Below are 15,999 nucleotides of genomic sequence, written 5' to 3' on the forward strand. Positions count from 1 at the left end.
CTAACTAATATTTATTGAGTAGAATGTACTTGCAAGGCAACCCTGCCAAACATTATGTAAATTTAAAAAAATGAGAACTTCTACCCTCAAAAGTTTATAGAAAAGAAGACAGAAGAGAAGAATATAATTTAGACAAGACAATATGATGAAGGAGAAAGTGTACTTAATTTGGAAGTCAAAAGATCTGGGTTCAAGTCCCATCTCAGTTCTTCCAAAACTGTGATGTTTTGGTACATCATTTGTTCTCATTTGAAAGGTCATATTGAATAATGGAAAGTCTTAGACATGTCAACAAAAGACATCATGTTTTAAGTTCCTACTCTAGCACTTGTTGTTTGATCACAAGCAAGTCAATTAACCTCTTTACAGATGAGTAAAGAGAGGTTCTGAGAATTGAGAACCTAGGAATCTGGGAACTTGATGGAGAGAAAGCTAAAGATCTGAATTTTAACTTTTCTGTGTCTCCATATATAAAATGCAGGACTTGTATTTAATAACTTACAAGGTCCTTTATTGGTTCTAACGTCTATATTTCTATGATGAGGGAAGTGATTTTCCCAAAGCACAAGTGCCAATTTCTATAACTAAAATTCAATTGACTCACTCCCCAGCTATAAAATGAAGGTATTGGATTCAATGATCTCTAATGTAGCTTCCCAGCACAACTGTGCCTCTGTCCATGGTCTCCTGCTTTTCACTTTGCAAATCCACACCTATCCCATCCCAAGTTTTCTTCTGTTCTGTGCCTGAGTACAATATAGGTCAATATATATCCTCTAAGTGACAAAGGAGTAATTGACATTTCAGTTCAACTACTTTACATGAGCCACTTATTCCTTTCATTTTCCTTGAGGTTAATAACATTACTAAAAGTCTTTGTAATTAACATGCTACAACAAGCATATTTATTTTCTCCTAAACTTGCAAAACCTTTAGATTAAAACAGGAAAATCTATATAAGACACAGGCATCTTTTCTTGGCAATGCATTCCTCATTCCCAGTGTGAAGCCTGCAAGGTGAAAGCCAGCATAAATATGTCACCCAGTAAGAACTACAGCCGACAAAGTCCAGGCCAGAGTAATAAACAGATTTGGTAGATTACTCTGTTGTTTAGGGGATGAATGGATGCTCATCTGAACTATGAGGAGGTCACGGGTCTTTTAAATCTAATAGATTAATCATATAGGTCTGACTTTTCAGTTCCTTCCTCTCAAGATTGGAAAGGTTTGCTCAGATGGTTATGAATTATGACATTCTCAGACTCATACTGGGAGGCCCTCCTCTATTGAACCAATTGAACCATGCCAAATCATTTCCATAATTGGAACAATGTAATAATGAGAGTGCAGCAGTATCCAGTAGATGGACATGGTATTCTTGCACAGGCTTTCTGCAAAAGGAAAGAAACTTCCAAGCAATCACTGAACAAAGGAATGAAACATTTGCATGTTATTCGGACAAGCCTGGAAGCTTGAAGTTACTTCTAATTTTGAACTGGGCATTCCCTTCTAGCATCAGAAGAACAAATTAATATGCTTGCTACCCCTCCCAATACTAGATAAATGCATCTTCAGTACCTTTTGATACACCTACAGCATAACACAGCCCAGAGAACTCTTCAGCCCTCAGCTTCAATCTTACATTACCAGTTGCTTATGTGAAACTGAAGCAAGAAAGTAGTGTTAATAGCTAGAGAAATGATGGGCATCAGATTCAGCAATGAGAAACAATACACAAAAGACGCAGAAATGGGAATAATATGACAAGAACAAAATGGCAAGTAGTCTAGTTGCCTGGAATTAGAGTGAAGTACAGATACAAAGGTTGTAAGTTGGAGCAGTTTGATGAAGATCTTGAAGGAAGTATTGATTTTATATTTCACTTGGGAGGCAAAAGAACCACTGATGTCTGGAGTATGGGAGCTTTAAAGTAAATTACTTGATTAAGCATGTGAAGGTTAGGTTTGTAAAGGGCTGAATCCAGAGACAGAGAAAACAGTCTGGAGGTTGTTATTGTTATCTAAGAAAAAAAGTGATAAGGGCCTAAAACAAGATGAAATCTGTGAAATGTATATGATTTTTAAAATTAGAACTTTTACACCTTTACAATTTATGGAGTTTTCTTTATAAATACTATATAAAGAAGTAAAGTAATTTTTTTTTTTTAATTTCATAAATTAAGAAATAGTTAGAAAACTCAGAAAAGTGAGTACATGTTGCCACACATAAAGGAAATGAGGAAGGGGCTGACCTTGAACCCAAGTCCAATATACTTAATGTCAAATGTAAAAAGTAAAGGACTTTGGAATAACAGTAAACTCTCCCCCACAATTATTGCATAAAGATCTTTAAAATGCAACAGAGTGAGTCTTAATTCAAAATCCTCAACAAAGTGATAGTGAGTAACTTTTACAACCCCAAGTCATCCTAACAAAATACAAAGTTAGATTAGAAATGTCAATTTCTGGTCAAAATGTCCTTCTAGAGCATGCTTATGCAGACAGTGAACAATGGTCTTATCTTTGGCAGTCATCAAGGCAGGAAATGGTCCTAGATTTGGTACTGAAAGGCCTGCAGAAATAGGTGCCAGTTAGCAGTTTTGTTGCTCTTTGTGGAGTGATATGTAAAAGATATAGTGTAGATTAAGGAGACCGATTTGAACCTAGAATTGGCAATCCAGAGCAAAGAGAAGTAGAAGGGCTTAAACCACCATACTGGGTGAGGAGTGAAGATAGAAATGAAAGCAGTTATATGGGTCTGACCATTAGCCCAAACACAAAGTCCAAAGACAGCAAACAAGGCTAAAAAAAAGGAGAACAATTTTTTAAAAATATACCATAATTGTTATGGTGACAGGAATAATCAAAACACAACTGCTTTCTCCCCCCTCCAAAAAAAAAAAAAGAGAATAACTGAAAAACATGTTCAAGTAAAGCATCATATTAAAAATATAGCCTGGGCATAAGTTCAATTAGAAAAAAAAAAAAAAAAGAGTAATCATTAAAAAGCAATTTGTAGTTTTGCCCCCAGAGTTACTAAAGTGTACATGGCTTTTGACACTGATACTATTACTAATCTTTCTTTCAAAGAGACCAAAGGTACAGGAAAATGATCACATATCAAAAAAAAAAAAATATATATATATATATGCCACAATCATTATTGTACTGGTGGAAAATTGTAAAGTAAGCAGAGGCATCATTTGGGGAATGAATAAATTACATTACATAAATATAAAGGAACATCATTGCACCATAAAAAAATGACAAAAGTCATGATTTCAGAGTAACCTGGGAGAGACTTTTATGATAAAAAGTGAAGTGAGCAGAAATAAGAGGATAATTTATACCTTAAGAACATAATGAAGATGAACAAATTTGGAAAACTGAAAAACTCTGAATGGTACAATAACTTACCATGATTCTGGAAAACTAAAGATGAATACAACTCGCCTCCTGATAGAGAACTAATATACATGAAAAAATTAAAAATAAGTATATATAATAATGCAAACTTAATCTGCATTATTTTCTCCATCACTTTCTTAAGACTAGACAGTTAATAAAACAATAAACTAATTTAAATAATTGTTATTTTCCCTCCTTTTTAACCCCTAACCCATTTTTTTTAAAAATGAAAGAAAAGCAAATTTCTTATAACAAATATGCATAATCAAGCAAAAAAGTCTCCCAGTGTCTATACAGAAAAATATACATATCTCTAGCTTACCTGTAGACCAGAGTTTTCTTTCTAGATCCTGAATTATTCCCAAATGCCAATGAATTCTCTCAGGAAAAGGGAAAAAAGGAAAAGATTGTGGATTTGATATTGAGTTGCTCCCATTTATACCCATCCCTATTCTTATTTGGTGCTTCATATCCAATTATCTCAGATGGAAGACAACTCAACTAAATATCCACAAAGTGCCTACTGCATACAGACACTGGGGATACAAAAACTAAGAAAAAAAATATTCCCTTCCTGGGACCTTAGAGAGAGGCAGGTGGCAAAGAGAGTAGTCTTTTCAAAAGCATGGGGACAAAAGATAGGATTTTTTTCATAAGGCAATGAAGGAATGTTTTAATGATTAAAAATCAATGGCTTCACATGAAGTCATAATGCAATCATGGCAGTATCTCTGACCTCTTGCCTGCTTGCATGGGAAAAGTATCTTTTTCCACCATTTTGAGGAGCATGGGGCTAGACCTTCAGTCACAGTAAATTGAGCATAAATGAATGTCCATATATCATATACCTTCAATATTAGAAAAATGAACTTTTGGGAAACTAATGAAGAATGAAATGAACAGAACTAGAACAATTTATACAATGTCACAGCAGTATAAAAATGAACAGCTAGAATCCGTACAGTGACTATTCATAATTTCAAAATACTGATGATGAAACATGCTATCTGTAACAAGAATGATCCACTTAGGATTCAGAATGAAATATGTTTTTGTGATAGACATGAGGGGAATCTGTTTTCTGTTACTATGTACATTTGTTATAAGAAATTTGTTTCATTGAGTAGTTCCTGGGAGAAATTAAACCCCCTCCAAAAGCTTTCCATAACAAATAATTTATCTGTATTTGACTCATTCAGAAGGAAATACATTTCAGTTGTTCTTACTCTTTCTCCCTAAGAGATGAACAGTATTAAATATTTAGATATTTGTAAATATTTTGTGTTTGTGGATAGAATAATGAAATCAGTAAGGAATAGTGCAGATACCAAAGCTGCCAATTTTATTTTGTGCAATCCAGTTAGTCTTTACCAGTGGAAAAGTGGGGAAAATGTTGAATTTTGAATACCAGGGCCTGTACTGAAATCCAAGTTCTAATGCTCTTCATAGATGCCATGAAGGTTTACCTGGAGAACTCTAGAAAATCAGCTATTAAAATTTGAAATAATGACTTCCACAAAGTTACAAGACAAAAAAATTATTCCACATACAAAAGCATCATTATTTCTGCATATAACTTACAAAACCAAGCAGAAGGAAGGAGGAAAATGCCATGTAAAATAACTTTTTAAAAATATGAAACACTTGGAAGTGTCTTAAGATACATGCAGTAGCTGTATGAATACATGTAAAAAGTACTTTAATGAAACACAGACCTAAATAATTTGAGAAATATTAATTGGTCATGGGTAAATTTAGCCATTAAAATAAAAATGGCAATACTTCATATATTAAAGTACTTACACATGCCATAACTGTCATACTACTGAAGATCTGTTTTATATAGCTAGAAAAACATATTAAAAAATTTTATCTGAGGATAGAAAATCAAGGATCTGAAGGAAAATAATGAAAAAAAGTTGCAAGTAAGCATAAGGGTCTAGTAATTCCATATCTCAAATTACATTACAAAGAAGTAGTTATCAAAACAAGTTGGTTGGCCAAAATAACAGATTAATAATACAATATAGACTCATAGTCTTGTGCTCAATAAGCCTAAAGCCTCCAAATGCAACTATAAGACTTTTTTATTCACCAACAACAGTAACAACAACAAAGAGTCTGGCAACAATTAGATTTAAAGTAATCAAAAACTCACACCAAGTACACTAAATATAATTCATGCAAAGTAAGCTCTAAATGGATATGTTATATATAAAAGGCCATATCATAAACAAATTTAAAAAGTAAGAAAGAAATTAACTCTCAAATCTATTAGTTAAAGATGAGTTTGTGACTAAAGAGGAGACAGAGAAAAGGATTATAGAAGAGATTGTGTACCTTTAATCACACACACTCCCACCCCATAAAAGCAATCATGGGATTAGAAGGGAAACAGTAACTGGGGAGGAAGGAATCTTTTTAGCAAATTTCTTAAATAATGATCTTATTTCCAAGATATATAAGAAACTGGTTCAAATTTATAAGAAAAATTCATTCTCAAATTAATGAATAGTAAAAGAATATGAACAAACTGTTCTCTAAGGGAAAAATCCAAATTATGATTAGAAAAATGAAAACTAAAACAACTGTAAGGTTCCATACCCATCTATTGACAAAGTTAATTTTTTTAAGTGACAAATATTGAGGGGCTTCAAGAAAACAAACATATTCCCACATGTGCTAAAATGTTTGTCACGCCTTTTTTGTAATGGCAAGGAACTGGAAACTGAATGGATGCCCAACAGTTGGAAAACGACTGAAATAGTTATGATATGTGAATATTATAGAATATTATTGTGCTATAAGAAATGATCAGCAGGATGATTTCAGAAAGGCCTAGAGAGACTTACATGAACTGATGCTAAGTGAAGTGAGTAGAAACAAGAGAATATTATACATAGCAACAAGATTATGCAATGATCAATTCTGATGAATGTGACTCTTTTCAACAATGAGATGATTCATATCAATTACAATAGACTTCTTATGGAGAAAGTCATCTGTATCTAGAAAGAGAACTGGGGAACTAAATATTGATCACAACATAGTCTTTTCACATTTTTGTAGCCGCTTTGCTTGCTCATTTTTTCCTTTTTGATCTGATTTTTCTTGTGTAGTATAATAATTATGGAAATATGTATAGAAAAATTGAACATGTTTAATATATACTGGATTACTTGCTATTTGGGGGGGAGGTAAGGAGAAAATTTGAAAAACAGGGGTATTTGTTGAAAGGGTGAATGTTGAAAGCTATTCTTTCATATATTTTGAAAATCAAAAATTATATTTTTAAAAAGTAAAAAAATTAAAGGAGAAAAAAGCAAAAAAAAAACTAAGCATATTAATTCACTATTAATATAATAGTGAATTGATACAGTGATCCTTAAAAGTATTTTGGAAATATTCCCATAATTGTTCTCCATCTTTAAAATAAAAGACTTGGAGTACAGAATTTCTGAGGTTCCTTCCAACTCTACATTTATGAACCTATAAATTTAATCCCTCTTCCAGATAACAATCCCCTTGAGTCTTCTTTTCAAGAGGCTAAAGATTCCCAGTTCCTTTAACTAATCTTTCTTTGCTTCAAGACCTTCCTTCACCCTGGTCGCCCTTCTTTATACATTCTTTAACTGTTCATTGTGCTTTAACTGTGGCCCTCAGATTTCAATATAATCTCTTTATGTGGTCTGATCAAAGTAAAGGACTATAACTTTATGTCTAGAAGGCATGGACCTCAATGCACCTCAAGATTGCTGCCACGCCATTTTTGGCTACCACTCATCTAAAGGATTCTGAGAAACCTGACTTTAGAACTTAGGAGACTGATTGATTGTGACCAATGTCCTCTCTACTACTTGTTAACAAGTCTTAGCATCTTGCCTTGAAAGATGTCTGAATCTGACCATTTTGTGCTGTCTTCTGGAATCAAAGTCATCTAGTCTGTTTTTCAGTCTCATAACAAAACTCTGACATTGCCTCCCACAAATGTCCTGTAAGATCAAAAGAGTTGGATAGTGTATCATAGTTAAAAAAGGAACAAGAAAGTCTGTCTCTGACGAGTTGACTCATTAAAATCATCCTTATGTATCTTCCACAGTGCCTCCTGTCATCCGTGTTTACCCAGAAACTCAGGCCCAGGAACCTGGAGTCTCTGCCAGTCTCAAATGCCATGCAGAAGGCATTCCCACCCCAAGAATTACCTGGCTAAAAAATGGCATGGATATTGGACCTAAACTGTCCAAGCAGATCTCTCTCATAGGTAAGAACCCAGCAAACTTTGTGTATATTCTTCATGGGTAGGTACAAGCTAAAGTACCCACCAGGTAGGAAAAGCTCTTATTTATTTTATATATTGGAATTGAATAAATGTCACACCTTCCACTTTTTATTCTTATGTGGTCTAGGCTAGGTAACAATGTTGTACTTTTGGAAAATTATTTTTGTGCTTTCCAGATGAATTAGAGAAAGTATCTATATTAGCAGATTAGAGTAAGATAGTGAAAAAACCTTGTACTTCATTAGCAAATATTTCACAACTAAGCTGTTAAACACTTCAATGGCTTTTCCTACGATTATGCCTGTGTTCACTTTATGTAAACATCAAGTTTCCTTTTGCAACTGTGAGGATGGCCTCTTTTATCTTTAAAAAAAAAAAAAAATGTAAAGTTAAGCAATATGTTTTTCTCTTACATAGGAAAAGAAGTAGGTACTTCTGGTGAGGTTGAGCTTGACTCCCCAGAAGATTTGAATTATATTCCCTAAACTCCCTGTACAGAGACAGAAGACTAGGGATATGGAATATTTCATTTACTGTCATATACCATTGATATATTGATTGCTTTTGCTGAACAACTTTCTTTTGCCCTTTTAAAATATTTGTTGCAAGGGAATTGTGGTGGAGAAATGGGAGAGGTACAGAAGTATGCAAATAAGAATTAAAAGAATATCTCTAAATCTAGCATCTCTAAAAAGAGTAAGATATCTCCTAATATGATTCTGCATTCGAATAAGAATTTTTTGAGTATGATCTTGTCACATTCTTGACCATATTCCTCTGCCTATCATCCCCAAAAACTATCCTCTATAAATGTCTGTTAGCAAGTCAGTGCATTCTTATTCCCAGGTATAATGATTTTTGAATAATTAATCACCAATTTTGAGAGACCAATTCTAGCTTCTCAAATTTGATATAAGGGGACCATGTGGAAGGACTAGCCCATAAGACCTGGTTTAAAATCTCAAATATAATGTTTACTACCTATGTGACTTTGGACAAGTCACTTTTAACCTCAGTTTCATCTTTAAATGAATTCTTTGAGGTCCCTTTTAGCCTTAGCTTTAACCTTATGAGGGCAGTTAGATGGCACAGAGTACCAAGTCCTTAGTTCAAATCTGGTCTCAGACATGTACTTGCTGTGTGTTGCTGGGCAAGTCATTTAACCCTGCTTGTGTCTTTCTTTCTTTCTTTTTTTTTAATGAGCTAGAGAAGGAAATGGCAAACCATTCCTTTATCTTTGCCCAAAAAATCTGAAATGGGATCACAAAGAATCAAACATGAGTGGAGAGTTTTTGAGGTATCAAGAAGCAGTCATTACTGGTTTCATAGTTCTAGCTATTGCCAGCAGCCTTTTAGAAATGCAGACATAAGTAAGGTAAGACCAGGGCTAAAGGTCTTGGTTTAGTTTGAAACTTTTTTTTTTTCAACAGCCAATGGAAGTGAACTTCACATCAACAGTGTGCGTTATGAAGATACTGGAGCCTACACATGCATTGCTAAGAACGAAGTAGGTGTTGATGAGGATATTTCTTCTCTCTTTATTGAAGATTCAGCCAGAAAGACCCGTAAGTTGACGGAGGGGAATTTAATCTTTAAATTTACTTTAAAATTATATATATTCACAAGATATAGTGTCTTGTTTGCTTTTAAATCAGAGGGCCTATCTTGATCTGGACAATAGAGGCCAGCCATTTCAATTGTGGGAAAACATTGTTTGGGGGACTAACTATGGTGGTCCCATCACAGAAGGTAACTAGGATTTACTTAAACTTGATAACCATTTGATTAAAAAAAAAAAAAAAAGCAAAGTTCAAGTAAAATGAGTAAATGATTTTCAGTTCAAAAATTCTTTTTTAAGAATTTTATTTATTTAATATTTTTCCCAGTTACATTTTAAACTTTTTTTTCATGATTTTTAACAATCAGTTCCTTCTCTGGTTATGGATAGTATTTTTCATCATAAGTCTTTCAGAGTAGTCAGGGATCATTTCAAATAAAAATTCTGCATACAATTAACTATGAGTTGCAGTAACCTATCTTTTCATGGAAGGTAATTAGAAAACAAGAAAAGAAAGTCCAACAAATTACATTTGCAGCATCTAACTCCTCTAGGCTATTGTCTTCCTTAGAACATTCTCCTCATGGTAGAGTCTGGGCTGGGTAAACTTGGAATGATTTTAGCCTTATTCTACTTTATACCCAGGACTTTTTCATTTTTTTGTACCAGAAGCCTATGGACCCCTTCTAAGAATAATATTTGAAATGCATAAAATAAAATATATAGGATTACAAATGAAACCAATTTTATTGAAATGAAATATTAAAACATAAAATTAAAATTAAAACAAAACAAATTCTCAGATTCAAGGTTAAGAATTCATGTATAAATAGATTTAACAATGTCAAATTGCAAATCTAAGGTTATCATAGAATAAAATTAATCAAATAAGCACTTTGTTATCCATAGATCACTGTATGAATGTCAGTTACTGGTTATCATTAGCATTAGTTTCCATTGACTTTTCTGCCCCACGTGTTTTTTGGCTTTGCTACCCCTATCCCGGATCAGGCCTAGCATTGCTAGTTTTCACCTTAGGAAGGTGAATTCAATGTGTATCCAGTGAAAGCTTATATTATAAATGTCTGCGGATTGTCATTTCTCCATCTTTTTCCTATTGGGTTGCTTCTCCTGTCTCTGGTCCATCATATCTTTTTTTAAAATTATTATTGTAACTTTTTTATTGACAGTACATATGCATGAGTAATTTTTTACATTATCCCTTGCACTCACTTCTATTCCGACTTTTCCCTTCCCTCCCTCCACCCTCTCCCCTAGATGGCAGGCATTCTTATACATGTTAAATATGTTATAGTATATCTTAGATACAATATATGTATGCAGAACCGAACAGTTCTCTTGTTTCACATCTGGTCCATCATATCTTCATCTTCTCTTTGGTAAAAACTGAGCTGAAAATCAGTCATATTGAAGGGTCAGAATGATAGAGACCTTGCTCCCAGTTTGTCCTATTCCCCCTAAAGTCAGTATTTGCATTTTAATGGGGAGAGTATCTACTAATAGGGAAATTTCAAGTATCAGCAATCTTGGGGCAATGGAAAGTCTAGGGAGCCAGAGTTGAACTTTTTGACCTCTAAAATCTTTTTAAAGCTCTTATTCTCGGATTTTATGTTTGAGATTAGAAGGTGCGAAGGGGAAAGAACTTTTTAAGCATCCAGCTGTCTATTCTGCATGTACCTAGGACCAAACTCAAGAGTACTGAGGCTTAATATGACTTCCATATTTGTGTGTACAAGGCACTGTATGACACTAAGAAGAATAATTTGAATAATTATTCAGTACAAAGTTGAATAAAATAGTCCCCATGCTCTCAAGGAATTTATCATCTAGTAAAGGCATACAGATACACATACAATCAATATATGGATCATAAATAAAAGTACAATGTTGAGTTCTTAGAAGATCAATAAAAATCATGGAGTAGCTTATAGGAATTAGTTCCTGACTTTAACAAATGTTCTCACTCTTTATTCACATTTTTTAAATACAAGAAACCTAAGTGGTGCAGTGGATAAAGTACTAGCTCTGGAGTCAAGAGAACCTGAGTTCAAATCCAGCCTCAGACTCTTGATACTTAATAGCTATGTGACCCTGGGCAAGTCACTTAACCTGATTTCCTTCCTGGCCAAAAAAGAAAAAAGAAAAAGAAAGAAAAATTTAAAAAACTACTGCATTACTGGGAGTAGTGTTATCTTTGAATCAAAATGACATGTTCTCAAGATCTAATTCTATACACAGAAAGTAATTTTGGTTCTTATGGTGTATGAGTTCCTTCCTATAATTACATTTGTATCATTTGCAGAAAGATCTAATGTTGTGGTTTTTGTGTGATGTTATTAGTTGATACTGAAAGAGCTATTTTAATGAAGTTGTTTTAATGAAAGTTTTGATGTGGCTCTTTTTTTTTTTTTCCTGCTCTCAATGGCTTCCTGGTTCTCCCCATACCGGTGTTCTGCAGTTGCAAATATACTCTGGCGAGAGGAAGGTACTGAAGCCCCACATTTGGTTTTACTTTTACTCCCATGTGCTCATTGACCCTAACAATTTCATAATAGGCCATCTTTCACTAAGACACTCCCACCTCTTCCAGCCTCACTGCACTCAACATCTATCTGTCCCTGAATTTTAGGTCTAGCTGCCCCAAAGATTATAATCTGGGAAGGAACAGCTATTGATTCTGGGGCTAAGGAATCATTAAAATTTAGAGCCTTGTGCATGTTAGGAAATTTGCATTAAAATGCATTAGCTAGCGTACAGTGTCCCATTTTTTCTTTAAATAGATGGTCCCCAGATAATGCCTAGTATTCAGTTTCCATTCTCCCTAGTACCTATGATATTTTAAATGAGGGGGAACTTTTTTCTGTTTTATTAATTTTAGTATTATTTTAATCCTTTCCATTTCAACATATACCCCTCCTTCTCCCTTCTTCTTTGAACTATTTCTTATAACAACATAAAATTGAAAAAAAAAATCAATTCAACAAAGCTAAACAATATATCAACCAAATGGGACACAATATACTCTTTCATGTCTGTAGTCCCCCCACATAAGCCTTTCCAAAGAAATGAAGAAGACATACATTTTCTCATCTGTCCTTAGGAAATAAACATAATAACCATAATTACACATCATTCATTTTGAACTTTTTTGTTCTCTCCACATATGTTATTATAGTTATTGTATGTATTGTTTTCCAGATTCTGTTTATTTTACTTTGTATCTGTTTGCATGTTCTCCTGAGTTGCCAGAGAAAAATTACTTATTTATCATGTTCATGACACAATAGGACTCCATTGCTTTCATTTATCACTACCACAATTTATTTAGACATTCCTCATTTGAGTACCAATTATTTCCTATTTAATTTTGTTCTATTCTATGTAATCACATTTTTTATGTTTATATTTTTTTGGTCTTTAATGTTTACTTTACATTTCTCCTGCACCTTGTATGTTGCATTTTCCATTAAGTTCTGCTCTTTTGTCATAAATACCTGAAAATCTTTCAGTTTGTTAAGTTTTTTCCATTCAAGATTATAGTTAATTTTACTGAGTAACTTACCCTTGGTTATAACCTCATTTCTTTTGTTCTATGAAATATGCTATTCCAAGACCTATTGTCCTTTAACATAATAGCTGCTAAAGTCTTGTAAAAAAGACCTCATTTTCTCTCTATCTTGGAAACTTTGAAACTTGGTAATGTTGTTACTGTTTCAGGTGATGGTTGGTGGATTTTTTCCATTTCTGCTTTATCTTCTTGCTCTAGAACTGCAGGACAATTTTCCTTAATAATTTTGTGTAATATTGTATCAAGATTCTTTTTTTGATCATAACTTTCAGATAGTACCATTATTCTTATATTGTCTCTCCTTGAGAACAGGTTTGAGAACAAACAGGCTCTCCAGATCAGTTGTTTTTCTGGGGAAATGTTTCACATTCTCTTCTATGGTTTCCATTCATTTGATTTTGCTTTATTACTTTTTGGTGTTTTATGATATCATTAGCTTCCCATTGCCCAATTCTAGTTTTTTTTTAAATTATAGCTTTTTATTTATAAAACATATGCATGGGAAATTTTTTCCACATTGACCCTTGAAAAATCTTCTGTTCCAAATTTTCCCCTCCTTCCCTCCATCCCTTCCCCTAAATGGCAGGTAGTACAATATATGTTAAATATGTTAAAATATATATTAAATCAATATATGTATACATATTTATACATTTATCTTGCTGCACAAGAAAAATTGGGTCTAAAAAGAAAAAAAAACTGAGAAGGAAAACAAAATATGCAAACAAACAATAAGAGAAAGAGTGAAAATGCTATATTGTGGTCCACACTCAGTTCCCATAGTCCTCCTACTGGGTGTAAATGGCTCTCTTCATTACTGAACAATTGGAACTGGTTTAAATCATCTCATTGTTGAAGAGAGCCGCGTCCATCAGAATTGTTCATCATATTGTTGCCATGTATCTCCTTTCTACTCATTTCACTTAGCATCAATTCATGTAAATCTCTTCAGGCCTCTCTGAAATCATCCTGTTAGTCATTTCTTACAGAAAAATAATATTCCAAAACATTCATATACCATAATTTATTCAGCCATTCTCCAATTTATGGGCATCCATTCAGTTTCCAGTTTCTAGCCACTACAAAAAGGGCTGCCACAAACATTTTTGCATATGTAGGTCCCTTTCCCTTCTTTAAGATCTCTTTGGGATATAATAAGCACAGTAGTAACACTGCTGGGTCAAAGGGTATGCACAGTTTGATAATTTTTTGAGCATAGTTCCAAATTTCTCTTCAGAATGGTTGGATTCATTCACAGTTCCACCAACAATGTATCAGTGTCCCAATTTTCCTACATCCCTCCAACATTCATCATTATTTTTTCCTGTCAACCTAACCAATCTAAGAAGTGTGCAGGTGTCTTAATTTGCATTTCTCTGATCAATAGTTATTTGGAGCATCTTTTCATATGACTAAAAATAGTTTCAATTTCTTGGTCTGAAAATTGTCTATTCCTATCCTTTGACCATTTGTTAACTGGAGAATAGATTGATTTCTTATAAATTTCAATCAATTATACATTTTGGAAATGAGGTCTTTATCAGAAACTTTAAATGTAAAAATGTTTTTGCAGTTTATTGCTTCCCTTCTAAATTTGTCTGCATTAGTTTTGTTTATACAAAAACTTTTAAACTTAATATAATCAAAATTATCTATTTTGTGATCAATAATAATCTCTAGTTCTCTTTTGGTCACAAATTCCTTCCTCCTCCACAGATCTGAGAGGTAAACTATCCTATGTTTTTCTAATTTATTTATACTATCATTTTTAGGTCTAGATCATGAATCCATTTTGACCTTATCTTGGTGTATGATGTTAAGTGTGGGTCAATGCCTAGCTTCTGTCATACTAGTTCCAATTTTCCCAGTGGTTTTTGTCAAATAGTGAATTCTTATCCCAAAAGCTGGGGTCTTTGTGTTGTCAAACACTAGATTGTTATAATTATTAACTATTTTGTCCTGTTAACTTAAACCTATTCCACTGATTGACTGATCTACTTCTTAGCCAGTAACAAATGGTTTTTGATGACTGCTGCTTTATAATATGGTTTTAGATCTGGTACAGGTAGCTAGGCTACCTTCATTTGACTTTTTTTTTTCATTAGTTCCCTTGAAATTCTTGATCTTTTTGTTCTTCCAGATGAATTTCGTTGTTATTTTTCTAGGTCAGTAAAATAGTTTCTTGGGAGGTTGATTGGTATAGCACTAAATAAATAAATTAGATAGTATTGCCATCTTTATTGTTTTTGCTCAACCTATTCAAGAGCACTGGATATTTTTTCCAATTGTTTAGATCTGACTTTATTTGTGTGGAAAGTGTTTTGTAGTTTTGCTCATATAGTTCCTGACTTTCCTTTGGCAGATAGATTCCCAAATATTTTATACTATTGACAGTTATTTTAAATGGAATTTCTCTTTGTATCTCTTGCTGTTGAATTTTGTTAGTGATGTATAAAAATGCTGATGATTTATATGGATTTATTTTGTATCCTGTAACTTTGTTGAAGTTGTGGATTATTTCTAATAGCTTTTTAGTTGATTCTCTGGGGTTCACTAAGTATACCATCATATCAACTGCAAAGAGTGATAATTTGGTTTCCTCATTACCTACTCCAATTCCTTTAATCTCGTTATCAACTTTTATTGCCAAAGCTAGCATTTCTAACACAATATTGAGTAGTAATTGTGCTAGTGGGCAACTTTGTTTCATTCCTAAAAAAGAATGGATGTTGGATTTTTGTCAAATGCTTTTTTTGCATCTATTGAGATAATCATGTGATTTTTGTTAATTTGGTTATTGATATAATCAATTATGCTTATAGTTTTCCTAATATTGAATTAGCCTTGCATTCCTGATATAAATCCTACTTGGTCAGGTATTATCTAGGGGATGGTTTTCTGTAATCTCTTTGCTAATATTTTATTTAAGATTTTTGCATCAATATTCATTAGGGAGATTGGTCTATAATTTTCTTTCTCTGTTTTTGTCCTGCCTGGTTTAGGTATCAGTACCATTTCTTTATCATAAAAGGAATTTGGTAGGAGTCCTCCATTCCCTATTTTTTCAAATAATTTATATAGTATTGGAGTTAATTGTTCTTTAAATATTCAGTAGAATTCACATGTAAATCCATCTGGTCCTGGATTTTTTTCCTTAAGGAGTTGA

General features: G+C 33.2%; 1 protein-coding gene across 7 annotated transcripts in view; it reads left to right on the forward strand.

Moving 5' to 3' along the window:
* FSTL4 (follistatin like 4) overlaps positions 1-15,999 on the forward strand; it is an 816,112-nt gene that overhangs the window by 742,582 nt on the left and 57,531 nt on the right. For 5 of the 7 annotated variants that reach the window (XM_074290936.1, XM_074290938.1, XM_074290940.1 and 2 more), the window contains 3 exons: positions 7,507-7,668; positions 9,117-9,251; positions 11,724-11,750. In XM_074290936.1, the coding sequence (XP_074147037.1) occupies positions 7,507-7,668; positions 9,117-9,251; positions 11,724-11,750 (324 nt within the window). The remainder of the gene's footprint in view (positions 1-7,506; positions 7,669-9,116; positions 9,252-11,723; positions 11,751-15,999) is intronic. The other 2 variants (XM_074290937.1, XM_074290939.1) reach the window with 1 other exon arrangement.

This window comes from Sminthopsis crassicaudata, chromosome 2 (assembly GCF_048593235.1).
Source record: "Sminthopsis crassicaudata isolate SCR6 chromosome 2, ASM4859323v1, whole genome shotgun sequence".
Classification (NCBI taxonomy): Eukaryota; Metazoa; Chordata; class Mammalia; order Dasyuromorphia; family Dasyuridae; genus Sminthopsis; species Sminthopsis crassicaudata.